General features: G+C 35.3%; 2 protein-coding genes across 3 annotated transcripts; one reads left to right on the top strand and one right to left on the bottom strand.

Moving 5' to 3' along the window:
- Positions 1-3,303: 3,303 nt before the first annotated feature.
- Positions 3,304-8,438, top strand: LOC122398608 (sensory neuron membrane protein 2-like). The gene is made up of 6 exons (XM_043398712.1): positions 3,304-3,368; positions 3,430-3,592; positions 3,692-3,940; positions 4,090-4,301; positions 4,808-4,979; positions 6,148-8,438. The coding sequence occupies exons 1-6, from the start codon at positions 3,319-3,321 to the stop codon at positions 6,478-6,480; spliced, it is 1,179 nt and encodes a 392-aa protein (XP_043254647.1). The 5' UTR covers positions 3,304-3,318; the 3' UTR covers positions 6,481-8,438.
- LOC122398512 (proton-coupled amino acid transporter-like protein pathetic) lies at positions 8,293-26,573 on the bottom strand. Of its 2 annotated transcripts, none has more exons than XM_043398488.1 (8): positions 25,593-26,573; positions 15,085-15,153; positions 14,384-14,476; positions 13,772-14,129; positions 11,363-11,638; positions 11,102-11,280; positions 10,332-10,501; positions 8,293-8,894 (listed from the first exon to the last, which is right to left on the bottom strand). In XM_043398488.1, the coding sequence occupies exons 2-8, from the start codon at positions 15,144-15,146 to the stop codon at positions 8,653-8,655; spliced, it is 1,380 nt and encodes a 459-aa protein (XP_043254423.1). In that variant the 5' UTR covers positions 15,147-15,153; positions 25,593-26,573; the 3' UTR covers positions 8,293-8,652. The 2 variants fall into 2 exon arrangements, with proteins under 2 accessions (XP_043254423.1, XP_043254512.1); XM_043398577.1 differs by lacking the exon at positions 25,593-26,573 and adding an exon at positions 16,032-16,153.
- Between the last annotated feature and the right edge of the window lie 556 nt (positions 26,574-27,129).

Here is a 27,129-nt window from a genome sequence, read left to right as displayed (position 1 = left end):
GGTATGTCTATTCACCAAAAATGATTGTAATTGACCCCTGAAATAGAAAATAATTTTTCAAGAACGATTTGAAATTTTTTTTTCCGTCGTAAAATTTCACACCTTCTCGAATTTTTTTCTAGAAAGTGGGTAGGATTTCGGGGGTATGTCTATTCGCCAAAAATAATTGTAATTGACTCTTGCAACCGGAAATAATTTTTCAAGAACGATTTGAAATTTTTTTTTCATCGAAAAATTTAGGCACTTAATTAGATTTTCGGTAAGGAATTTTTTTCTCGAAAATGGTTAGGATTTCATGGGTATGTCTATTCACCAAAAATGATTGTAATTGACCCCTGAAATAGAAAATAATTTTTCAAGAACGATTTGAAATTTTTTTTCCGTCGTAAAATTTCACACCTTCTCGAATTTTTTTCTAGAAAGTGGGTAGGATTTCGGGGGTATGTCTATTCGCCAAAAATAATTGTAATTGACTCTTGCAACCCGAAATAATTTTTCAAGAACGATTTGAAATTTTTTTTTCATTGAAAAATTTAGGCATTTAATTAGATTTTCGGTAAGGAATTTTTTTCTCGAAAATGGTTAGGATTTCATGGGTATGTCTATTCACCAAAAATGATTGTAATTGACCCCTGAAATAGAAAATAATTTTTCAAGAACGATTTGAAATTTTTTTTTCCGTCGTAAAATTTCACACCTTCTCGAATTTTTTTCTAGAAAGTGGGTAGGATTTCGGGGGTATGTCTATTCGCCAAAAATAATTGTAATTGACTCTTGCAACCGGAAATAATTTTTCAAGAACGATTTGAAATTTTTTTTTCATCGAAAAATTTAGGCACTTAATTAGATTTTCGGTAAGGAATTTTTTTCTCGAAAATGGTTAGGATTTCATGGGTATGTCTATTCACCAAAAATGATTGTAATTGACCCCTGAAATAGAAAATAATTTTTCAAGAACGATTTGAAATTTTTTTTCCGTCGTAAAATTCACACCTTCTCGAATTTTTTTCTAGAAAGTGGGTAGGATTTCGGGGGTATGTCTATTCGCCAAAAATAATTGTAATTGACTCTTGCAACCCGAAATAATTTTTCAAGAACGATTTGAAATTTTTTTTTCATTGAAAAATTTAGGCATTTAATTAGATTTTCGGTAAGGAATTTTTTTCTCGAAAATGGTTAGGATTTCATGGGTATGTCTATTCACCAAAAATGATTGTAATTGACCCCTGAAATAGAAAATAATTTTTCAAGAACGATTTGAAATTTTTTTTTCCGTCGTAAAATTTCACACCTTCTCGAATTTTTTTCTAGAAAGTGGGTAGGATTTCGGGGGTATGTCTATTCGCCAAAAATAATTGTAATTGACTCTTGCAACCGGAAATAATTTTTCAAGAACGATTTGAAATTTTTTTTTCATCGAAAAATTTAGGCACTTAATTAGATTTTCGGTAAGGAATTTTTTTCTCGAAAATGGTTAGGATTTCATGGGTATGTCTATTCACCAAAAATGATTGTAATTAACCCCTGAAATAGAAAATAATTTTTCAAGAACGATTTGAAATTTTTTTTTCCGTCGTAAAATTTCACACCTTCTCGAATTTTTTTCTAGAAAGTGGGTAGGATTTCGGGGGTATGTCTATTCGCCAAAAATAATTGTAATTGACTCTTGCAACCCGAAATAATTTTTCAAGAACGATTTGAAATTTTTTTTCATTGAAAAATTTAGGCATTTAATTAGATTTTCGGTAAGGAATTTTTTTCTCGAAAATGGTTAGGATTTCATGGGTATGTCTATTCACCAAAAATGATTGTAATTGACCCCTGAAATAGAAAATAATTTTTCAAGAACGATTTGAAATTTTTTTTCCGTCGTAAAATTTCACACCTTCTCGAATTTTTTTCTAGAAAGTGGGTAGGATTTCGGGGGTATGTCTATTCGCCAAAAATAATTGTAATTGACTCTTGCAACCGGAAATAATTTTTCAAGAACGATTTGAAATTTTTTTTTCATCGAAAAATTTAGGCATTTAATTAGATTTTCGGTAAGGAATTTTTTTCTCGAAAATGGTTAGGATTTCATGGGTATGTCTATTCACCAAAAATGATTGCAATTGACCCCTGGAATAGATAATAATTTTTCAAGAACGATTTGAAATTTTTTTTTCCGTCGTAAAATTTCACACCTTCTCGAATTTTTTTCTAGAAAGTGGGTAGGATTTCGGGGGTATGTCTATTCGCCAAAAATAATTGTAATTGACTCTTGCAACCGGAAATAATTTTTCAAGAACGATTTGAAATTTTTTTTTCATCGAAAAATTTAGGCACTTAATTAGATTTTCGGTAAGGAATTTTTTTCTCGAAAGTGCGTAGGATTTCAGGGGTATGTGTGATGACCAAAAATTATTGTAATTGACCCCCACAACAGAAAATAATTTTTCCAGAATGATTAGAAATTTTTGAATTTAATTGTTTTAACTTTTTAACGAAGCGTCCATCAACAAATTGGTATTCTTGATTTTCGTCTTATTTTAGCCTCTAGAATCCCCCATTAAAATTTTTCCCAGAGGCGGCCGAACACCCTGTATATGCACTTAGATAAAAAAACATACATTGTTTTGGAATATATCCTCGATCAACGAATTTGTGTAAAACATTTTATAAACGAAATAAATTAAAATAATATGTTTGTTAGTAAGAATATAAATATGGAAACAATATTATAAGTAATGCACGTAGAATATTGATCCCAAACAAAGAATAGTGTGGCTACAGAATTTTAATTTTTGCAGATCAATGTTTAATGCCACAACTGCAAATATTTCATGTCGATTATATCTGTGTCACGTAACTACAGAAATAAATCATTTATTAATAAGAATTGTTTCATTACGAAACGCTTCAGTTTTAGTATAAACGTAGAAGTACGCGAGTGTCTCCTTCATGTTTAACATTTTTAATATTACAAAGAAGATAATTTGATGCAACAAACAAAGAATAATGCTTTATTACGGTATATTTGGTTTTATTATGATTTTGATCGGCCTGAGACTCGTTTCTGAACAGTACCTGACGTTTTATGTAACACTTGTTATACAAAAGGTAAGCTTAATTATTGTAATTTGTATAGTGTAACTGCTTAACTATTTGTCAGCCATCGATTGTTACGTAATAAAAAAGGGATCAAAATAGTAAATAATAGACCATAATTTACAGGAAATGAATCTCGTAAAAGGATCGTTAATGTACAAGGCGTGGAGCTCGCCTTTAGATTTATCCCTTTCATGTTATTTGTTCAATGTAACTAATCCTGACGACGTAATGCAAGGAAAGAACCCACGTCTGGTCGAGTATGGTCCCTTCGTTTACAAGTAAGCACGAAAATAGTCAAATTCGCCGCGACTGAAATTTAAAAGCGTTTTTCGAATTTAGCGAACTCTTTGAAAAACAAGTGATAGACGTTGACGAAGAAAACGACGAAATTACATACACAACACGGTCAACGTACACTTTCAATAAACGAAGAAGCCTGATGGTATCTAGCCACGATAAAGTCACGATATTAAATCCAGCGTACATAGGTAGCATATTAACGGTAAATAAAATTATTCAAAAATTCCACCCCTAGAAATTGGATACGAATAAAAATAGAAATATTCTCATATTTCATCTTAATACATATATTCTCTCGCAGTTAACGTCCTTGCCTGCTGATTTTATGAAAAAGTACGGCGATAATATACCGAAATTGTTCCAAAATCGCACAAGCATTTTTTTGAAAGCTAAAGCCACCGATATATTATTCGACGGAGTTAAAGTTTCGTGCAACTTAAGAAAGTTTCCCGAGTTGAATCTCATATGCAAGACGATGCAGTCTAAGCCACCACCGGTTCTGCGACAAACAGATAAAGAAGGGGTTTTTCTCCTCAGTATATTTCAGAGGGTGAGATCCAATCTTCGAAACGAACAGGAACGTAATACGAAAAATTCTTTCAAACGTTTGCTCTCATTTTACGAAGGCGTTAACAAACGTTAAAGCTTTATTACAAAATAATTATGTTTATATAAATATCGAGTTTCTGTGTTTGATAGATCAATGATACTATTCGTGGACCGTACACTGTTAACAGAGGCCTGAGAAACATAAGTCTTATGGGCTACTCAACAGCCTTCAAGGGGGAAAGAGAACAAGAAATTTGGCATTCTGAAAGCTGTAATAAAGTAAGAGGAAGCGACAGTATCATTTGGGCGCCATTAGTGAAGCCCACATCTACGGTTGTATCGTTCTCACCGGATCTATGCAGGTACAATAATATTAGTGCAAAAAATATTGGCACAGAATTTAAATTTTACCATTTTGAAAACATGTTTTTGGGTAAAGTAAATTGTCGTCGAAACAGAATGTGAACGATTTGATGATAAATCGGTGAAAAAGTTTAATTTGTTGAATGATTACCGTACAGTTGAAAATGAAATATATACAGTAACGGTTCTTTTCTTGAATCGATATTTACTTGTAACGAAATCACCTCTACCACTATGTATGTTCCTTCAACGACTGTCCACTCAAGTGGCAGGCAGCTGTGTAATTAAAAACCCCTTTGATCGACCCGTTTGAGTTCGACCAGTTTCAAGAACGAAGTCCCGTCCAAACCTCCCCACAGAAAATCTGGCAATCCGATTTGTTTGCAAGAACAGAGGCGGTACTGTAGTAGAAACAATAGTGGGCAGTTGTAATTAATTTTGTACTTGCAATTAATAGTCTCAGACCCATCTATCGAATTACAGTTCAATTTGTTACCATATCTAGGAGTATGGAAGCCGATTACGAGAAAGAGATTGCAGTGCACGGTATAGTAGGATCGAAATTTGTGATGCAGGAAAGAGTATGGCATGCAAACCAGACGCAGTGTTATTGTCCAGTGGTAAACAATGAAGCACAATGTCTACCGCAGGGTTTAATCGACGAGTCACAATGTCAGGTAACATTGTTAAAGTGTCCCAGAAAATGTTGTGCAATTCTCTTTGCTTTCTATTGTTTTAAAATTGTTTTAAATACATGTAGTTGTCGTAGAAGCCTCGAAGACGAAGATATTAATTGAAGTTACTTACTTAGTGATGCATTGAGAATATAGATGTCTGGTCTTGTTTTCTATTACTTTAAAATTGTTTTAATTACTACAAATTTATGTAGCTGTCGTAGAAACCACGATGATGAAGATATAATTAATTGAAGTCACTTACTTAGTGATGCATTGAGAATATAGGTGTCTGGTCTTGTTTTCTATTACTTTAAAATTGTTTTAATTACTATAAATTTATGTAACTGTTGTAAAAGCCATTTCGACGAAGATGTAATTAATTCAAGTCACTTATTTAGTGATGCACTAAGAATACAGGTGCTTGGTCTTGCTTTCTACCATTTTAAAATTGTTTTAATTACTATGAATATATGTAGCTGTTGTAGAAGCCACTTCGATGAAGATATAATTAATTCAGGCTACTTACTTAATGATGCATTAAGAATATAAATGTCTGGTCTTGCTTTCTACCATTTTAAAATTGCTTTAATTACTATGAATATATGTATGTAGCTGTAGTAGAAGCCACTTCGATGAAGATATAATTAATTCAGGCTACTTACTTAATGATGCATTAAGAATATAAATGTCTGGTCTTGCTTTCTACCATTTTAAAATTGCTTCAATTACTATGAATATACATATGTAGCTGTTGTAGAAGCCACTTCGATGAAGATATAATTAATTCAGGCTACTTACTTAATGATGCATTAAGAATATAAATGTCTGGTCTTGCTTTCTACCATTTTAAAATTGCTTTAATTACTATGAATATATGTATGTAGCTGTAGTAGAAGCCACTTCGATGAAGATATAATTAATTCAGGCTACTTACTTAATGATGCATTAAGAATATAAATGTCTGGTCTTGCTTTCTACCATTTTAAAATTGCTTCAATTACTATGACTATATGTAGCTATTGTAGAAGCCACTTCGATGAAGATATAATTAATACAGGCTACTTACTTAGTGATATACCAAGAATATAGTTGTCTGATCTTAGTACATCGTTAGGTATATAACTACAATTAATTATGCCTTTTAAATTATCCAGTAAGCTTGTTGCAGATGCTACCTGTAATATTTTCGGAGCCACACTTCTTGCACGGCGATCCTCAGCTTCTAGATTATGCTCGCGGCTTGAAACCCGACAAAAAATTACACGAAACGTACATTGCCATCGAACCATTGACCGGTACACCGATTTCTGGGCAAAAGAGCACACAAATAAACATGAAGCTGACTAAACAACCGGTGAAACTCCTCGCTAATGTCAACGAGGGCTACTTCCCTATCCTATGGTGCAAAAGTGTAATGATCTTTTGTAAAATTACCGTTGCCAGTGTTTTCCAAAAACGTGGGATGAAATTTATATCGACGCACCGAATATTAAAGCGTTGAATTGTATTTTAAACTTACCTACTAGTCGCGCCAAAATTTGTTTCGTGGGAAGAGAACGTCTTTCGGAAGTTTGGAAACCACTGTTTCGCATTCGATTTCAGGTCTTCGCTGTCGAAAACTGATCAACGTTTCGTGCATATTTCGACCCAATTTCTCTCGTACGATCGCACTCATTACGTAAACCGAGCGAATATGAAAGTGCTTACATAAATTCAGGGTAAGTCGTGCGACCAGTTACGGAGTTAATACCTCTGTAAGCAACGAAGATATCGCAAAGACACTCGATGGCCATTCAACGGTAAAAAAGGAGGCGTCGTTCGCGTCATATAATTTTTTCAAAACTGAATACGAGTTTTATCGAAGCTTAAAATCACCTGGGGTGATCTTCGTGGAACAGTGTATTTTTTTGCATAATTATATAATAGAGGTCAAAGTAAAATCAAGTATGCACTTGATTCGAGGAATTTATTTTTAATTCGACAAACAAGTCACGATGGAAAAAATGATGGCGATAACAGGTTCAGATGCGATGTTGTACATTTATCTCGAGTGGTGCTTGTAGCACATCTCGTATCATGTTTATAAACACTATATATCTTCTAAGTAGGTATTCTTTCTTACTTCATATGTATTGAAGGACGATTGGAATGACGTCAACGGCACACGAAGATATGAAAAATAGAATTTGCGTCGTTAATAATACTACATATAACAAATGATGTATTTTCACTTATCGCGAAACCATCATTTTTGTGATATCTTCGCCGATTACTGGGATATTACCTTGTAACGATTACGCGACTCACCCTGTATACGCATATGAAATATGGACGAAGAATACACATAATTAAATTGAAATTCAAACGAAATTCCACTGTTCAAATCATTTTATTTCCATCTTTCATCGAAAAATCTGATCACTGTTCCGTCGCTGTATTCTTTATCAAAATGTATGGTTACGAACAAAATTATCATTTCATTGCATAATTGCATTGTATAAAATTACGCGTTAAAAGTATAAAATTTTCTTAATACAACAACGAAATGATTAAACAGATAACAAATATTTTACAGGGTGACGCGTTACATATTTCTGCAATGGCGCCCACGTATCAGTTACTTCGATTGATGCAACTTGTCTCGTATATACAATATATCCCTTTGATCGTTGGAATCTACATTGCCCTGATGACTTTAGTTTTATGGAGTTTATCCCAGCCTAAATCGCAAACATCGAGCAGAGTAGAGCCGATATTAATATCGTCGAACACGCGACGGAACAATATTGTGCACAGGACACCGCATCAACCTGTGCACGCGTTCGAGAGATTTGAACGCGTGTATCCAACATTTTAGAGCTAAAGGCACGAATGTGAATAACGAGAAATAGACTTAATAATTTTGTAATTGCTTTGAAATCTTCAGATTTCACGTTATTTTGATCAGTTTTAATTAATGCTTTCCTTATCTAAAAGCATTTTCTTTCGTCTGAATACGTTGAAGGTTCCTTGTTATTTTCTTATAAAAAAATCAGTTCAGATTCGTTCGACTGTTGTACAAATTTTACACACAACCTAATAAACTCTGTCTCTCCGTACAAAAATATAATTATCTCTAACAGTTGACTCATTTTACCAATATTTATTCTCCTTTCCGAAAGTTCACTATTCTGTCAAATGCATGTACACTATTAAACAAGATTTGGCCCTACCAGCGACCTTTTATCGTTTTTCTCCTTCCAACGTCTCAAAAAGTCGTTTCCCTATTGCGCGTATTTACAATAAATAAAATTCGTCCTACTACCGATTCTTCTTCGTTGCGTTACATCCGTTTAATTCTATCCATTGAATTCATAACAAAAAAAAACAAATCCTAAGAGAAACGATACGCAACGATACTCGCGATTAATTTTATGATAACACGCGTGTTAAAAAAAAAAGGAATGCTTAAGTAGAATGTTAAAATAAATACAGAATGTACATGAAAAGTCTTAAGAGTAAATACTCCATCGTAACGCGGGTTACGTTTATCGTAACAATGTCACTTTTGTCGAACGTACATCGAAAAGCGTTTCGATATACTCCTAGTATTTTCTTTCTCGAAGAAAACCGCTGCCTCGAACGTGAATCTTTATACGTACGTGTCCGTGTGTGGGAATTTAGAGCGTCACACCTACGGATAAAGATTTATTATGTTCCTTATGGAGATCCACGAACCGAATACCAGCGCGAACATCGAGAACACTACGAGCACACAATTCTTCCAGAGCCTCCAGTTGTACGCGCCAAGGTGGCCCTCCCAGCACGAAATTGTTTCCACGATCGCCGGAATACTGATACCCAGGACGGAGAAAAACACCGCGCCGACCAAAGAAATAAATGGTTCGAGGTCCGGGACTACCAACGCTACGATTACTGCAAAACGAAAGAAACAATCTTTGAATTTTACAAGTAGTCGCCATTTCGAAGATGGGAAGTCTTAATATTGATATAAGTGTGACTTATTCTGTGGTCAAAAAAAGTCTTATAGAAGACTTATCTCTAATAATAATTCTGGTAGTCATTGATGCAAGATTTGAAGTACATTTGACCGGTTTGTTTTTATAGAGTCGACGAACAAAATAAATAAATTAAATAAATAATTCTAATATCTTACTCTTCACGAAGAAATTTAATATTCCTTTAGAATTCAAAGTGAAATTATACTCAAAAATAAGATTCCTTTTTTGACATTGATTGCATTCTTATTGAAACCTTTCGTGTTAAAGATTATACTAAAATACGCTTTACCTTTAAATTAGAATATATCAAATTCAACATATGTTGCTAACAATATTTTCTATAATTTTGAATATGGAATCTGGCACCTGTCAAATTGACTGCTTCTGTAAATCTAGCGTTTACATGGGGGAATAAATTATATTAAAATTTATCTTTAAATTAGAGCACATCAAATTCGACATAAATTGCTAGCAATTAATACTTTCTGTAATTTTTAATATAAAGTCATCTGTCAAATTGACGGTTTCCGTAAATCTAGTGTTTATATATCGAAGTAATGATAACGATGCAGTTGTCGAAGGTCTTAAATTATTGTTAGAAAAGAAATTGCAACATCCGCTGTTTTGTGTCTATTAGGAGGGAGAGGGTGGCACGGCATTGAGAAGTCGAAACACCAACCGAGTAAATATCAACGTATGTAGACTCTCAATGAGTCGAACGAGCACGAGTCACTGAACGGTGCTTACGACTGACGAGTGAGTCATGCGGTTACAGAACCAACAGGTATTTCCCTGGCCCAGTCAGCATCCACCTTTCCATTACAGCTCGTGTTTCTCTCTTTCTTTCTTAGGAAAGTAACACGCGCGTCTGGAACACGCTCGACGTCGTAGACCAGCGATAAACTAGAAGAGTAATCGCGATTCGCTATCTCCGTAATATCGAAACATTTGCCTCGTTTATTTGCGTTCGCTGGCGGCGGCAATTTATTACGAGGACGTTAAATTTTATGGAAACTAATCGCTGTAATCATCTGTAATTTTTATACGCGACGGGAGCGTGCCTTCTGTTGTGAAATCGTTGATGTTACGAGGAAAGGGAACGAGATATCGACGAAAGTGTACACTATCGTTTCGAACTGTTTCGTAAACTATGAGGAGGTTGCAGGAAATGCAATTTACTCTCTTTTCGTTTCCTAGATCCTATTAGAAATATAATTCTAGCAATTATAATTCGTTGAACACGAACGAAGTCGAATTAGAGATTTTACGAACTGGATCATAGGAACGAATTAATGAGGTAGTGATTTTAAATTTAAATATCGAATTGTTTTAAAAAACGAGGAGAACTTACTTGTGAATAGAACCATGGCCACCCTCACTATAATCTGGCATATGCCTTGGTACTTGTGACTGCATTGCTCCTTCAAGGAGTGCCATATAATGTCCAATGGCACGAAGTACTGTAGTCCGTACGTGAACAAAACGGCTATGGCGATTAGTATTTTCACTGCTTGTCCCAGTCTGCGAAAGAATTCGTTCGTATTAGAAACAAATTTCGTACATTAAATTATGTAATAAATGCAAACAGACTTATTACACAACCTAATAATACGAAATGTCAGAAAATGTACAGTGAAAATATCATTTGTTCTAAAATGAAGTCGAGGGCATTTATAAACTTGTGAAATAAAAATAAATAGATCGCTCTGTAACGAAAATAGACAATTTTTTATTTAGAAGAAAGCCTTTAACATTTCCTAACTCGACTTAGCGTAACTTTTCGGTCTCGATGCTGTTACACTGACTCAGGGAGGACTCCAATGCAATAATAAATAGCAAAACAAACTTTTTGCAGACTGTATCTTTGATACTATCGTTCTACTTGAGTGTGTTTCAAATAGGCACTTCGCAATACTCCTTACATTTAATATTTCTCACGTTATTCCTGATTATCAAATTTAAAAAGTACCATTCCTCTCACTGTTGGGTCCAAAATACCTCGTAAGACTTAAAATGGTCCCCCGATTTGGTGAATTAAATAATATACAAATTTAAAGGGAAACAATCTCACGCCTCTATTCATTCTTTGCTTATTTTACAAATTAAAAAAAAAATACTTACACATCCTCGATCGGGATATTCAACGTGATGCTCCCCTTAACGTCCTCGCCATAAGTCAGGTAACCGAACACACCTAATATAGTGTACAGAGACACTACTATCGTCATAGTTATGTTGAGGACACTGGGACATCCCAGAAAATGGTGCGGATTCCGCATGCTGTTCTCCACGGGCATCACCTGCGCAAAAATTAAGTTTACAAAATCTCGATGCTTTTGGTTTCAAGATTTTTTCAATCGCCCTGCATGAAATCATACTTACAACGCCGATGCCCTCGATGGCAAATATCACAGTCGCGAAGAACGTGGGCAGCTGCTCGATCGACGAGAACAGTTTCACGTTCGTCGATGTTTGGATTCCGCTGAAGACGTAGTAAAGGGTTATCGCGAAACCGACCATCATGCAGACATTGGCGGCCATGGAAAACGGCACCAGGTATTTCAAGTTTCGCACCTGTCCGAGCAGCAACATTGCTGGAATCAGCGTGATTATATACGTACGGATCGATATGTCCATATCACTGTAATAGTTGGCCACCTGAAAGGAAACAAAGCAAAATTTGATCGTGAAAACAAGTATAAAAATCTCGAATAAATTTTAATATCAGCGAACGAGTGCATTTTTTTATGTGTCCTTTAAATAAGACATTGATACCCAGTAAATGAAAAGAGGAGACAATGATTATTTTCTATGCTAATGTACGTTTATTTACTAAATGTACCGTTTATGAAACGAAAGAAAAATAAAGTCTTGTTTGCACAAGAGAGATGGCTATTTACTAATTTCCGTGTTTCAGGAAAGTTCGTTCACTGTTGATTTACGCTCTCAACCGTGTAGTGGTTTGAAACTCGTTCGAACACAGTGTAGTTATTTCATGTTTGCAGGCAAACAGGCCGGATTCTACAGGTCGATAGATTTGGAACGAGTCTCGAGGCTACGCGTTGGCATAGATTTTCAATTGTGATGAAAAAATCAATACAAATGACACGATTCATTAGTTTTGCGAATTATTTTTGTAAAGACTTACATCGTCGTCAGATAGAATGAAATTTTTTAAAATCAAATATTTTGCAAACATTTTATTTATCTTTATCTAGATTTGAAATACAAGATCGGAGTCAACAGTGTGATATACATAATTACCCATTTCAACCAGGTATTACCGAGGATTAATATAAATTAATAAGATATCGAGAGAATAATATACAAATAAAGGTGAAGCATTTCTGATTTCTCGTTATAAACTTTTCGACCATACGATAACAATCTATTGAAAAATAAAAATAAGTGTTTAGAGTAGGAAGTTGAAGGTAAACTCTCGTTAGCAAATCTTTCGTGTGCTGAATAAAATCACAAAATATGAATGTTGATACTGCAATTTCCCAATATCATTGTTCACGTTCGAACAAACTGCATCACGTGTGCGTCAGCTTCTTTTCAATATTAGGATTATTGGTATCAGCGATGGTATAGCGTTCACTTGACGGTATCAGAGCTGTTTTGACACTGAACTTGTGAAGATTGATTCACCACTGGCGCTAAAACTGCTCGTATCAGAAATACAGGTGAATCACCAGATCGAACGACCTTAATTTACTCGTAAAAACTTGAATTATTCGACGATAATTCTCATGAACTTCCTTCATAATCAGAGTATTGAAGTTTCCTTCGATTTCACGAACGAATCACTCGACGTTTCGCTTCGAAATTTGAAAACGTCGAACAACGAATAAAGAAGCATTCTTTAAGTAGTCTATCATTGATTTGATAAACCTTTTATTCAAAAGCCATTATCGAAAATTAAGTGCATAAGCACTGAACGATTAGAAGTGATACACACGACGAACTGTTTCAGGTTTCATAATGAGAGATGGGTGAAATTTTATTCGAATTATAGATCAGACAATGTTTATTTTTTTGTCTTGAAATATTCAATTCGATATATTAAAATTTTTATCTAGCAGCTTCTTTGGTAAATATATTTTGTCAAAACGTATTATTCTTCTCTATTTTACGAATCACTGACATTTTTAATCGCTTTGGGAGGAACAGAAACATTGTTTTAATCTTATAAAGCGTTTTACAAAGTTTCAAACACTCTGGAAATTACAATGGACAATTTTTCTACGTATGTACTTTTTCGCATCTGTCCAATTCCATCGTTGAATTTTAAGTATCTAGCAATGCCATTTTGTTCTTAAAGAGTCACGTTCGTAAACACCTGACAATGCAGATTGTATTCGTCGATTAAACATGATTTTAATGCTTCAATATACTTTTTCTAATCATTTAATACCTTCCCGACTTCCAAAGAAAATATTGAGCGTTCCGTCGAATAAACCGCGTGTAATCTTCGTGCCACGATAAAAAATCAAGGTAGCAAGAAGCCATGTATTATATCACATAATCCTCACGATACCATGCAACTTTTGCTCGAAATATCTTTCCATAAAACAAACAGTTTGCACGTTTCACGTGTCACGTTTCACGGTTCTCGACTCGAAGGGATGGCCACGATAACAGCACGCAACATTCACGATTTTTTATTATACTTCTCACGAAATTGTATCGTTATATATTTAAATACCAAATGTCTTTTTTCTCGCTTAAAATAATTTTTCCCTGTTTGAATAAGATAATTCTGGATACATTTCGATTAAAGGAGCTTACCTGTTGAATGGAGGTCGCCACGAAGACCACGTAAACGCAAGCTCCGCCAATGTACGTCGCGCATAATGCAATCTCTACGAATATCCGACTGATGTTCGCGAAAGGCCTGACTGATTTTGGCCCGTAAAGAAAAGCTGCTTCCGCTGTTTCCGCGTACGTCATGCTGGATGTTTTCGTTCGTTTGCAGAGCACGTGGGAGGAGCGTACCAATATGTGAACACAGTGGGCGCATATGAATCCAATTATTATCGTCCCGATCCCGCCGATCACCAGTCCACCATTTTTTATTGCACTTGGCATGGCTAAGACCCCAGTGCCTAGAGACGATTTCAGCAGATGGGCCAAGGCACCCAAATCTCTACAACACGAGAGATTATTTCGTTACAGATGCCCAATTTCAATATTTTTCAAAAATGTAACTACATTTATGGATATTTCTATTTGTATCAAGTATTATAATAATCTTCTGTCTTTGAGAAATTTATTAACACGTCATGAAAGAAGAAGAACTACCTTGTATGAAAATTTAAAATCAGTTACAAAACAGCGTCTGAGAATATTTTCATCGTTGATTCCTTTTAAATGTGTGTTGTTAAGAAAATATTAACTTACGAATTGGTGTTCTTCTTGTCACGGTGCTCGAAGGGATTGTAGAGTTCATCTTTCTCATTGTAATCGCCGATAACAACACCAGCTATTTTGGTGCTAAACAGTAAAAGAAAAAGATTGATACCCTTAATTTAAATAAATTACTTTTTCATGTTCTTTACAAATTAATATCTTGCTTAATTCGCGTTTCATCTTAACATATTTATGAAAAACTGGTGGAATTGTATAACAGAAATATGTAACTGCAAATTTTAACAGTACAGAAATTTTATGAACGTCTTAAAAAATCTGATAACGTTTCTGTACATTCATAATGACGCAATCGTTGATTCATATGTATCAGACTGTCAAAATTAAATTAATTGCTCTTTCATGTGGGAGACGAGTTATAATAAATAACAAAGAAGATGTTAGTAGATCGATCAAGTATTGCGAGCTGTTGAAGAATTGACATTTTTTCGTACTAAAAGTGTGTATCGATACGGTATCGTTATTATTGAAAAGATCTATCAATTAAAATGTTACACATTGTTTAATAATGCGTTGCATGTTTGATTAATTGGACGTTGTGAGTCTATAATCAAACAAATTTGAACGTGAATGGTACGAATTAATTTCGCCTCGAGTTGATAAAGTGATTATCAGAGTAACAAGAGTCGTCTCTGTTTATGGAAATAGAAAATAGTATGACTACAAAACGATACCTGCTGTTGAACTCTTGCATTTGATTGTCAGAGGCTGACTTCTCCTTCGTGTCTTTCCCCATGGTGAATCTGAAAAAAAAACATATATTTATGTAATACTTGTTACTTTTAAAATTATGTTAAATTTATAATTATTTATTGAGAGCATAAAATCGATGGTAATCCCTATGAACTTAACAATTTATTAAATCAAAAATTAACAAATCTGCCAATCGAGAAAATTTAAATTTTTTTAAAAATTTGAATAATATTCAATCTGTTCTTACAAAAAAGTATTTAAATCACGATAATCTGTACATTATATTCAAGCTTGAACTGTGTTCTTGCAGACATTATTCCTCCAAGGAATTATTTTAGAAAAGGCCACGGTATCATCGAAGACCTATATGTGGCAGACATGAAGAAACATTAGAGAGTCGAGTAATATTTGCTTAGAATTACAGCTCGTACGAGGACCGACTAAAACGTCTGACCCAACACGACACGCAACTACTTCTAGAACCGATCTTTCTTCCTTCAATACAAAAATCTTACGCCTTGCATCGATCCATTTAAAATCTTTCCACGGAGAAAATATAACTTTCAACGAATTCTGAATTGTCGTACAAAATTATATAATATTTGTATAATGGTAAACTCTCTGTACTAAATTCTGAAGTGTCTCTTAAAAGTAAACAGTCCTTATAACACATTCAGTGTGGAAAGTATGTCACGTAAATATTATTATTGATATCCTGACACAATAAATAATACTTTCAGAATGATATAATAAAACAAAGGCACGCGTTTTATATGTACATTGATTAGCTGCGTTCCTTATCTTTCCTTGTTAATAAAAAGCGATCTTCGGAGCAATCTGACCGAATTTACACTAATACTGAAATTAATGCTTGCAATGGCATCGATTGAAAACAGCTTAATGGGAAATTATGCAATTTTACAAATACCTTTCAAAAAGATCTAGTCAGGTTCGAGCGAAGATCCAGTTTCGAAGTTCCAATTACTTTCTAAGCAAATAATTAAACTGTCCAAACTTGCATGGAAATGTTGACGAATTCCTCACTCGACTCTAGAGAATCGTTTAATTAACTCTCTATAATAATCGATGGACTACATACTCTATCATCCTGATAATTCTTTTATCTTTCAATCTATTTCTAACGCGAAATCAGTAAATTTATACCGAAATAGCTTTTCTATATCACTACTTTTCAGTAAGTGGTCATAAATTATAATCTGTTGAAGTCCAGATATCTCAGTTAATTAAATTTCAATCGAATATCAATTGACTGCTATAAACTAAAACTTTCTTATCGCGCGGTACGAAATTTTTACAGATCGAATCTCACTGCACAAACATTAAATTATTATCAAAATAGGTGATTTCGCGAAACTAGATTTCGTACGATACACGATAGAGAAACGTTTGATCCAGATAATAAATGCGTTTGAAAACAAACTTGTTCCTTCGACCGTTCTATGATATTAATAATTTGTGCGTATAATCTTAAAAAATGCATTATAGCACTCATATCAGCGAAGTTGAAGGATAAATAAAAGTATTTTGTATGTATCTCAACCACGTTACTTTTTTCTGATGTGTCAATACTTCTTTCTTTGACATTCTTGTGGTATCACTGTTTGACATATTATTTACATAATTTCCGGCCTTGGAAAAGTTGAAAAAATTCTAAATATTATCTATTGTAGAGATATACTTGATCAATGTTGGCAATGTTGACTTGTTCGAAGCCCATATGGGTTAGAGATGAGTCTGAATAAAAATTTTAAACGGAACGTTTAACAGCGTAGTCTTCTTTAATCGACAAAAAGCTTCGAAATTCTGATCCGACGTCGCAAAAGAATTTCTGGAAAACCGTCCGAACCATACGGAAGCATCGCGACTCTAATTTGTTCTCATTGTTCTTCGCAGCGCGACGTGCACTTGCGTCATTAACGCCAACAATTAACAAAAACAAACGAATTACCAACGCACCGTACGGTTCAGAGCGTGTTGTTACACTAGCTTGACCCTGGACATTATTCCTCTACATGAAAGAACTCTATCTTTGTTCACGTTGCATTGCAAAGAGAAACAATTAAGTGACTAACGCTCGCGGGTAACTGAAAGGAAACGAGCGCACCCAGAATATTGTATTCGATTTAACACGCGCTTTGTCCGGTCGCGTTACGCAATTTAGACGATATTATTTCATAGAAAATTGAATTTAATTGTCTTATTCGTCGCGGAATTCCTCTTTTTTTTTCTCCGTGAAACATGTTTTCCGTTTATTCCGAAGGTCGAGCGTCGTCATTATCGCCGACAGTTATCGAAAGACGATTACGGACCGTCGAAGATCGGAAACTATGAAACCTTATTCATTAATAAACATTTGCGGAATTCGCGAGAAAACAAGAGTTTTCAGAAACGTCGATGCATTCCGCCGACGCGTTGAGTAATCGAACGCCTCGGGGCCTGTGACGAGTGCAATCGAGGCGTAATGTAATGCAAATTGTAACGTGGTGAACGCGATTGAAATGTAATTTTACCGATTACAAATATGGCTCGGATTACATTTTGCAATGGGGTCAAGTATGCGATGAATAGTATAAATTCCTCTCGGGAGATGTTCCAGTGATAGATAGATCTTTGACAGACCGCGTGCACAGTTTGTATGAATATAAAAAATAATGCGATATTTATGTATAATTTAAAAATAGTAAATAAATAATAGTAGCTTGCAGTTGGAAGCTTAATATAACGAATGAAAATTGAAGTTGAAACCTGTTTCTGTTTATCGTACTTCCTTGTTTCTTACTTATGTATGGATAAGTGAAAAAGGTTTATTATATTTCTTGTAGTTTATACTTTGACACGATATAACTTTGCACCCAGAAACACAGAATATGTATTATAGTTGATCCAAGGTATTTATTTGTGGATATATTTGGTGACTTCATTGTATATTTTGAAGTTTACTCGTACTGTTGTGTGTGAGCAAGTACTAGGAGTTATGGTTACGGGGTCAAGGAACAACTTTCACAAAATTGTTAGAATTTCTACATATTCTACACCAAAATACGAGTTGTTTGCAGTTTGAAACATTAACATCCTCTAATCCGTTCATGAGTTATGACGTTTTAAACATACGCATGAAATTTCAGGGGAATCTTCTGAGGAACCATTTCTGGTCAGACATTGTATTTTCGGTAAAGAATTTTTTTCTTGAAAATGGTTAGGATTTCGGGGGTATGTCTATTCACCAAAAATGTTTGTAATTGACCCCAGCAACCGAAAATGATTTTTTGAGATCGATTTGAAATTTTTCAATTTCACCGAAAAATTTGTCCACCTTCCTGAATTTTTTTCTCAAAAATACGTAGGATTTCGGGGATACATCTATTCACCAAAAGTGTTTGTAATTGACCCCAGCAACCGAAAATAATTTTTTGAGATCGATTTGAAATTTTTTAATTTCACCGAAAAATTTGTCCACCTTCCTGAATTTTTTTCTCAAAAATACGTAGGATTTCGGGGGAACATCTATTCACCAAAAATGATTGTAATTTACTTCTGCAACCGAAAATAATTTTTTCAGAATGGTTTGAAATTTTTCAATTTCCCCGAAAAATTTATCTACCTCCCTGAATTTTTTTCTCAAAAGTTCATAAGATTTCGGGAGTACGTGTATTCACCAAAAATGATTTTAATTGACCTCCCTAGCTAAAAATAATTGTTTTAGAACGATTTAAAATTTTTTTTTCCCCTGAAAAATTTAGGCACACCCCTGTTCAATTTTTCTTAGAAATTCGTTTTTGATTTTTAGTAATTTTGTTTGACACCCTACAGACAAGTTGTCTAATACATTTTTGTAGGAACCCATAAGCTCTACTTCAGAAAAAAGTTTTATTGAAATATATTCATTATTATAGGAGTTATGGCTGTTTGAAAACTGTGGCATTTTTATGGGGGTTTTCCCACTTTACGGGGTCAAGGAACAACTTTTTCAATATTGGTAGAATTTCTACATATTCTTCGCCAAAATACGCGTTGTTTGCTGTTTGAAACATTGAAATCCTCCAATCCATCCAGAAATGAAATTTTCGAGTGACATTTCTGGCTTGAAATTATATTTTCGGTAGGGAATTTTTTTCTCGAAAATGGTTACGATTTCATGGGTATGTCTATTGACCAAAAATGATTGTAATTAACCCCTGAAACTAAAAATAATTTTCTTATAACGATTTGAAAATTTTAAGTCTTGTCGAAAAATTTCACACCTACTGGAATTTTTTTCTCGTAACTGGTTAAGATTTCGAGGATATGTCCATTGGCCAAAAATGATTGCAATTGACCCTTGCAATCGAAAATAATTTTTTTGGAACGATCTAAAATTTTTTAATTTTATCGAAAAATTTCTGCACCTCCTGTCGATTTTTCTTAAAAATTCGTTAATAAACTGAACCATGGGTAATGTAGTAATTCAATTTAGTGATAAAAAATAAAATATATAAAATTATAGTATCGACGTCACTGCTGGATACATGCGGCTGTGACTTCTTTGTTTGAGTGAAAGGTAATCAGAACTCTACTGTATCTCGAGTTCTCTACTTGTTAGAGTAGCTATCACCCAGTTTAAGTACTCTACTCGATTTTCTATGCAAGGGATGTTCATTTCGTCGAACAGACGAGATCCAGGTAACCGTCTCAGACGTTGAATAATCGGCTGGTTCGGGAATCGATCGAACACACCCTACAATTACGGTGTTGCAGCTGGGGCATATCCTTGAACGCTTCCACGGGAACGTAGGTACACAATGCACGTAGAACTTTCTAATGTCAGGAAGGAGAAAGGACTCACGAAGTGGCTAATAAATATTCTGATGTAAGCGAAGGACAGGAAGGAGTCACGAATAAACCGGCGGGTTAAGCAGAATTATGCTCGGCTCCCCCTTAGGTGTATCGAGATCTACGAATACGGCTAATCGCGTCGGAGATCTGGGATCTATGGACTGGAAATGCCGATACCTCGGGGATAATATCGGCACGAATTCTCGTGGCTGGTCTGTGGCAATTCGCGCGATCGTGATTCCGCCAAATGTCACATTACAGTTTGCACCTTCTTGTTGTACAATAGAACGTTGCGTAACGTACCGTTCTCGCATTTAGAATCGATCCAATTCACGTACCGAGACTCTAATCGACACATTATATTCGATCGTTCGTGATTTTCTTATTTATCGCTCGTTACGTTCATTTTTTTCTTACGGTGGACGCGTAATGTACAGGTTTCGAAACTATGCGACAGTCTGGAACAATGTTTTTATATCGTTTCACACAAATTAGAAGCAAAAATATTCAGATGTTATTCGAATTGATATTTTTTAGACAGAGATAAGCATTTCTGTAGTTGAAAGATTTATAATTTGCCATGGAACATTATCTTCCAGACGTTGTTTGTGTATTTTTCAACGAAAAGATAGTACGCGCCATATTTTGAAATCGACTCTTATTTTATGAAGCAAACTTTACTACGTACAAATCAATTCGTTTTGTGTAATCAATCTTTTCTCGTTCGTAAAAATAGCGTTCGTCCATTTTGGTTCGTTCAATATATCCACTGGAAATGGGAGGAATTCTTTGTCAGAATTCAATGCCACGGAAATGATGAATTAAAGGAACCAATGAACGTTGGTTACATAAATTTAATCGACATGCGAACACGACACTATTTTCGGCAAGTTGTTTGGGAAAAAATTCACATTTTAGTGAAGTGCGGTAAGCAGTATTTTTATAGCAGAAACCTGACTGTTTTTGAACGATCAACGAGACGGTTCGATTCAAACATAATAGAAACAGATGAAATCACAAATATTAAAAGGTTATTACATTTATACGATATCCATCAGTTCAGATTTATATTTTAAAGAAAGAAAATAACAGTACTATATGAAAGTAAACAAAGTATTTAGGGATACATAGTACTCGTAAAAATGTAGAACGTCCAATCAATATGAATCTAAAAATCGTTGACGATATATAAACTGCTATAGCCATGACTCACGCGTAAATTTATTAAATTGTCACTCGAAATAACAATTTACCTTTCTTTCGTCTGGTTTCTGGCAACGTTGATTCGCAGACTTGCGTTAACTAGGCATTGTTTATCTTTTTCTCGGAGTATTACACGCCTGTAAATTTTCCAATCTTTTCTTTCAGATTACCTCGCAGATACGATGCAGTTCTGCAGATTCAAAACTGGTTTATTACATTTTGAAACGACCGATCCTGGTATGAAAGACGAAGGTCAGTCAGCATTAATGATGACGACATGTTCGCGATCCGCGTCAAATGGATTTCCAGTATAGTAAACATTTCGCAGAAATCAATTTTTTTTTTGCATTTCAAAGAGACTGGATATCTGTACTTAAATACCAATTAAACGAACACAAATTAATCGGAACGAATTCACCGAGCACTTCCGCTGGCAATTATTAAAATAAATAAATATTAATTACCAACAGAGTGCTTTTATTATTTCGATGATTCATTTTTTTGCACACAGAGTCTTATCCCATATGTCCAAATCGGTGTTCTCGTAGCTTTGCAATGTAATAATTTATTGTTCAGCGTCAACTATGATTTGTAACCTAGCAGTCAGTGTATCTTCCTCATTTTGATGTCAAGTTGTTTTTTTTTTGGTTATAATGATGATGTCTACAAACGAGTCTTTTATCTAGATGTATGTCTAAATATTTATTTTCAGTTTATCTTTCACTCTGGAGTATGGTTTATACACTATTGACAATCAATATTTTAGTCGAGTCGATATCTTCTTTCAACCCTTATAAGCTTTTGTTCGAATTGGTTGGAATAAGAGTATTGGATCGAGAGCATAAATCATAAATGAAATACGGAATGATAAATATTGAACGTTTCATGAAATCGGCTTGAGAGTCAATGTGTAATCACGCTAATAGAATGTACAAATGGCGTAAGATATGGCGGTTATAAAACAGGGCTGTGTATACACCGTTGATTAGACATTCGGTAAGTGTGACATTTAACTTTCCAAAATCCAAACGAACACATTACTCAACACAACATTTAAAAGCCTTTCCTTTTCTATTTTATCAAATAATTATACTTGCAGGTATTACAATGAATAGCGTTTTTTGAAATTATTATATCGAGACAAGTGTCGTAACATCGATGGGACTGATAATGCTCAAGCAATTCAATGACGAAATACTTAATAGAAAGTTCAGATACTTGTTAATAATTTTAAACAAAATCTAATCGGTAAAAGCACGATAACTACTCGTTAGAAATTAAAATTTTACTTTGATAAAAGTTACCGGAAAACTAACCTCATTATCATCGACAGACGATAGCGCATAATGCGTACTTTAAAATAGTAGAAAAACGATTTAACTATTTTTAACTCACTGTTTACCTTGTCAATATACTGATAATATGGCACAAGGAAACTTTGTTTCAATTTTATTTATTTTTCGCCATTCTGTCCATTTGTATTGTACTTTGCAGATACATCTGTAGAATTATCAAATGGGAATTGACTTTACACGTTTTACACTGTTCGATACTAGATCATAATTCAAGGAGTGGTATCGATAGTACTTGTTCGGTATCATTTCCATCGCTATCGATAACATTCCATTTCGGGTGACACAGAATTCTTGAGTAACGTTTCAGTGAATCAACCAGAACTTCAACAGATTTACGTGCACAGCTGCCACTGCACAATGTAGCATTAGCCCCCACAATAAATTCCTAGCATATTCGTACGTTCTGACTAACGTTTCGTAACTGTTCTGGAAAATCGCAGTGGAAAATTATCCCGTCCCGCCCTCCGTTTTGTTACTTTCGTCTCGATGGAATCTAACAGTGTTCGCTTTGATACGAAATTTCACCCAATCGTGTGATATTAAATTATTTCCACGCTATTACTCCACGTGATCTCACTCATTAACGGCATTCCTCAAGAAAAGTGCACAAAGATCTCAAACTATACATATTTTACAAACACGTACAGTGGATATAAGGGTTCGTGCTCCCCTTTTCATTAACCAACAAATATTTATTATCTTCGAGCAATTTCTTTCTTCGTACTTTACATTTCTACTTCTATGTATTATTTTTGGGAGTCATCATTTACAAAAAAATTGTCGAATAGTCCTAAAAGTCTAAAGCAAGTTTAAAAAAAAAATAGTACAATCGAAAGATATTTCTACATTTTTTGGTTACACAATAATCATCGTTTACGATTAAAATTTTATTCGATTGCTGGTAATCGCCATCAACAACGGAACTATACTTTTTAACATTAGATAAATTGTTAACGACGACTATGATATCAATTATGAAATGTAATGGTCTTACAAGTACTCGATTTTGATAATTGAATTGATTAAGAAATCAATTATCTAAATTTTATTTCTTGCCAAAATTTGAGTAATCGTCAAAATTTTAATATTCATAATTTCTAGGTATTTTCGAGTCTCCGAAACCTTGAATTTTACTTTGTCATTTTATCATTGGCCCTCCCCTTTTCAGTTCTACATTATTGTTCCTGTAATCAACTAACCTTGGCATAAGTTAGAATTGTAATACTTTTCCAGCTGACAGCGAATTATAGCCAATAATTTGTTATCGGAAACTTGTTAACGTCGTGGTTTTAAAGACGGTCGCAAAGAACGTTTATTAGACAGTTTTCTACTTTGAGTTTTCGTTTTGCAAGAAACGGTTAAAAATAAACAAAATGTTCCTTTTGTTGTGACAGGTACATATGTCTTCGCAAATCACTAACATTCTGCATCGATCGCTTGTTTTTTCTTAAAAATAATATCAGTATTATAATATTATTGAATAAAATGGTTAAAAATGAAGATGAAAAAAGGTTGAGAGTAAGTAAACTTTGGAGTTTGGAATTAAAAATAGAAATAAAGATATAATTTTGGCGATTGTTCGACATTTGAAATTCAGATAATAGATTGTTTTAATCAGCGTGGTGACCGTCACCGACCATAATGTTTTAAGGGTACACGTGGTGGTGAAACAACTAATTTTTACTTGTCCAAGCTAAGTGTAGTCTTTCTGCTTGTAACTTTAAAATTATTTAACGAAGAACGAAATATAACAAAACTTACTGTTAGCCATTTCCAACGTGTAATATTCATTACTTAGGAATTCGTAACTGATAGCGTCCGTATTTGCATGCCAGTATTGCTTATACTAACGACTGTTTTGTATTCTTCTATTCAAAAACACCGTTGCAGTTTTTAATAATATTAAACGAAAATATACAATGTACAGCCAGCTCGTACTTTTTCAAATATGGACTGAACAAAAGTTTGTACCAATTCTATGGAAGCTAAATATGTTCAATTTTTATTTTAATTAATATTTTTTAGTGTTAATTAACCGTACAAATTTGTATTACTACAACTATTCTGATACTACTTTTCTAAGCTTTCAGTTTTTCAACCTTGTTTCCTTGGTTTTATGAAATTTTTAAACTCTTAATCACATTTCTGACTCACGTGTTTCAGTACATAAATCATTTTCGTTATTCATTCCTAAAATTCATTAATCATTACAGCTATTCTGATATTACTTTTATAAGTTTTCAGTTTTTCAATCTTGTTTCCTCAGTTTTGTGAAATTTTTAAACCCTTAATCACACTTCTGACTCGCATCATAAATCATAAATCATTTTCAATATTCCTATCTGCAATTTCTTAACACTTATCAGTATTTATAAGATTATAAATTCCACGATGATTTTCAACGAACCACGAACAAAATCGAGAACATTTCTGCCATCGACGAAGAAAATATCTACTTCCGTTACGCAAGAGCTTTAATTTTTTTCTTCTCGTCGGAACTTTTATTACGAAAGTTCCTTTCCAAACGATTAGAAAACTTCCATAACCGTTTCACTAAGCGTCGATATGGAAGAAATTAATCCAGAGAACAAAGAGCACACCGAATACTCGTACTCGTTCCGGAATAATTCGATCGAAGACAGACCGAGAACAGGATTACGATCTCTCGTTCGTTTCCTCGGTGGATTTCAAATATTTAGCGCTCCGCGAACGTCCCGGAAGCGTGTAAGCGATGTTTCCGGCGTGGTAAGTGCTTCAGGAATAAACGCGAAAATTTATTGCCGCGCAACGTTTGCATCACGAGCGCGTATACAGTTTACGAACAAAGTTTTCGCCGCGTTGGATCCGCGTTATCTGTTTGACGCGCGAGCGTTATCGTCGAAACTTCAAGAGACGCGAAATTCCACGGCGAACGGAAGTTTAGCAAAAATCCTCGAAAACCGTCGATAACGATCGAACAATTTCGAAACGAGTCACTTTCTGGCGCTCCGTCGAAAGTCCGTGTTGCGTAACCGGGGTAGGTCGACTGCAACTCGATGTTTATCGTTCGCGAACGCGAAGATTCAGCGTACGTACACGCTCTGCATAAATATACTCACGTGCACCCTGGTTGATCCCAGTCCTCGACGGAAAGAAACGGATGTGCTCGTGGCTGAGACGAAGAAACGGAGTAGCTCGATTTCCCGACAGCCGTCTATTTACATCCTATCCTCCTTCGTTCCGTACTAAGGATGCTCCGACGGTTTACCGTACTTTTATCGTTTTACAGCGTCCGGTAGGTTACGCGATAGATAATGATTTATCAGCGGATCATAGAAGTCTCGGTCAGTGTCGTACGATTTACTGGCCGACGATACACCGCTGAATAAATCCCACGCACAAATGAATTGCACAACGATACCGAGCGCGCGTCTGTGCCTTCGATCGGATTGCTCGATCGTCCGCAGGGATTTTTCTTATCGCTGATAATTGTGGTGCCGCGGCGACGATAAAATTTGCCCCGTGTAATAGACGCGCACGCTTTTATTTTTCGCGCTCACTGATACCGGGAGGAACTGCTCGAACTGGAACTCCAGTCGTTACAGACGATCGAGATGAGACACGATCCGTCACTGTCGGTCCTCCCAACTGCTTCAAACTTCTTCAAACTTCTTCGAACTACTTCGTTTTCGCAGGCGTCGTAAGTTGGCGTGGACTCTTCCAAAGTCTAGAGAGAAAAGTGTGCAAACTTCCTCAAACTCCGCGTCCTTCGTCGTGAAAGAGACCTCCTCGTGTTCCGTTGCGAGTCTATTCGAGGATGACGATCCTGTGACGGAACCGCGACGTGCGTAGGAGCGACGATCGAGGAGGAAAATCCGCGCGGAACGGTGACAAACAGTCGCACACGACTGGCCAGGTTTTTTCGGCGTTGCTCAGGTATATATACCTGAGCGTATACAGTCGCAATACAAGCAGACGGGCGTTCCGCTAGAAGCAATTGTCGCGACGCGTGGGAGGGGAAATAGAGGCCGTCCTCTTAATGAGTTCTATCGGTCGTGGCTCTTCCCAAGACTGTCTCGAGTCGTCCTTAGCATCGCGACGATCGCGCGAAGACAGGGCCACACCGCGACCGCGATCGAGACTCTGATCCAGCGGATCTTGCACCGTCTGCATTTCGCCTGCTCCCTTTCACCTTGCTCCTATCTTTCTCTGTTCGATACCGTTCCGCATTCTGCGTCGCAAACATTCCCTCCAACGGTTTACCCTCTCCCTGTAGGCCCCCGGTGATCTCTTGTGCTCTTTTCCCCGACGATGCTCCTTTTCCTGGTGCTGGTTTCGCGCTCAGAGTTGGGCATTTTATTCGAACTTGCTCGAATAAAGGCTCCTTTTGCACGCAATCGTGCCATGTTCTCGTGTTTTCGTATAGAACGAAGTCTATGTGAGCTCAATGATCGTCACTGCAACACAGAATTGAGGGGGGGGGGAGGGGGGGGGGCAATTTTATTCGCGATTTAAGAAGACTAATTTTGGATTCGTTCATGAAACTTCCATTTATGTTTTGTTTGTGAAGACATCCCCATAAAGTAGAATTTATAAAGTTTAAACTGACATTCGGATAAACGAAGACACAGGCTAAATCTAGTTTGAGAATGAATT

The sequence above is a fragment of the Colletes gigas genome, unplaced genomic scaffold (assembly GCF_013123115.1).
Source record: "Colletes gigas isolate AHSC1104 unplaced genomic scaffold, ASM1312311v1 Colletes_gigas_Sc00001, whole genome shotgun sequence".
Classification (NCBI taxonomy): Eukaryota; Metazoa; Arthropoda; class Insecta; order Hymenoptera; family Colletidae; genus Colletes; species Colletes gigas.
Note: the sequence above shows the minus strand (reverse complement) of the source record. Positions and strands in the feature narration are given on the sequence as shown.

What these genes read in the sequence shown, in the direction of transcription:
- LOC122398512 (XM_043398488.1), bottom strand. Translation starts at nt 15,146, where the DNA reads ATGGGGAAAGACACGAAGGAGAAGTCAGCCTCTGACAATCAAATGCAA. An exon ending in TGGCGACCTCCATTCAACAG is followed by an intron (nt 11,639 to 13,771) that starts GTAAGCTCCTTT and finishes GTTTCCTTTCAG; the next exon opens with GTGGCCAACTATTACAGTGA. An exon ending in CCATCGAGGGCATCGGCGTT is followed by an intron (nt 11,281 to 11,362) that starts GTAAGTATGATT and finishes ATTTTTGCGCAG; the next exon opens with GTGATGCCCGTGGAGAACAG.
- LOC122398608 (XM_043398712.1), top strand. Translation starts at nt 3,319, where the DNA reads ATGCAAGGAAAGAACCCACGTCTGGTCGAGTATGGTCCCTTCGTTTAC. An exon ending in TATGGTCCCTTCGTTTACAA is followed by an intron (nt 3,369 to 3,429) that starts GTAAGCACGAAA and finishes TTTCGAATTTAG; the next exon opens with CGAACTCTTTGAAAAACAAG. An exon ending in ACATAGGTAGCATATTAACG is followed by an intron (nt 3,593 to 3,691) that starts GTAAATAAAATT and finishes ATTCTCTCGCAG; the next exon opens with TTAACGTCCTTGCCTGCTGA.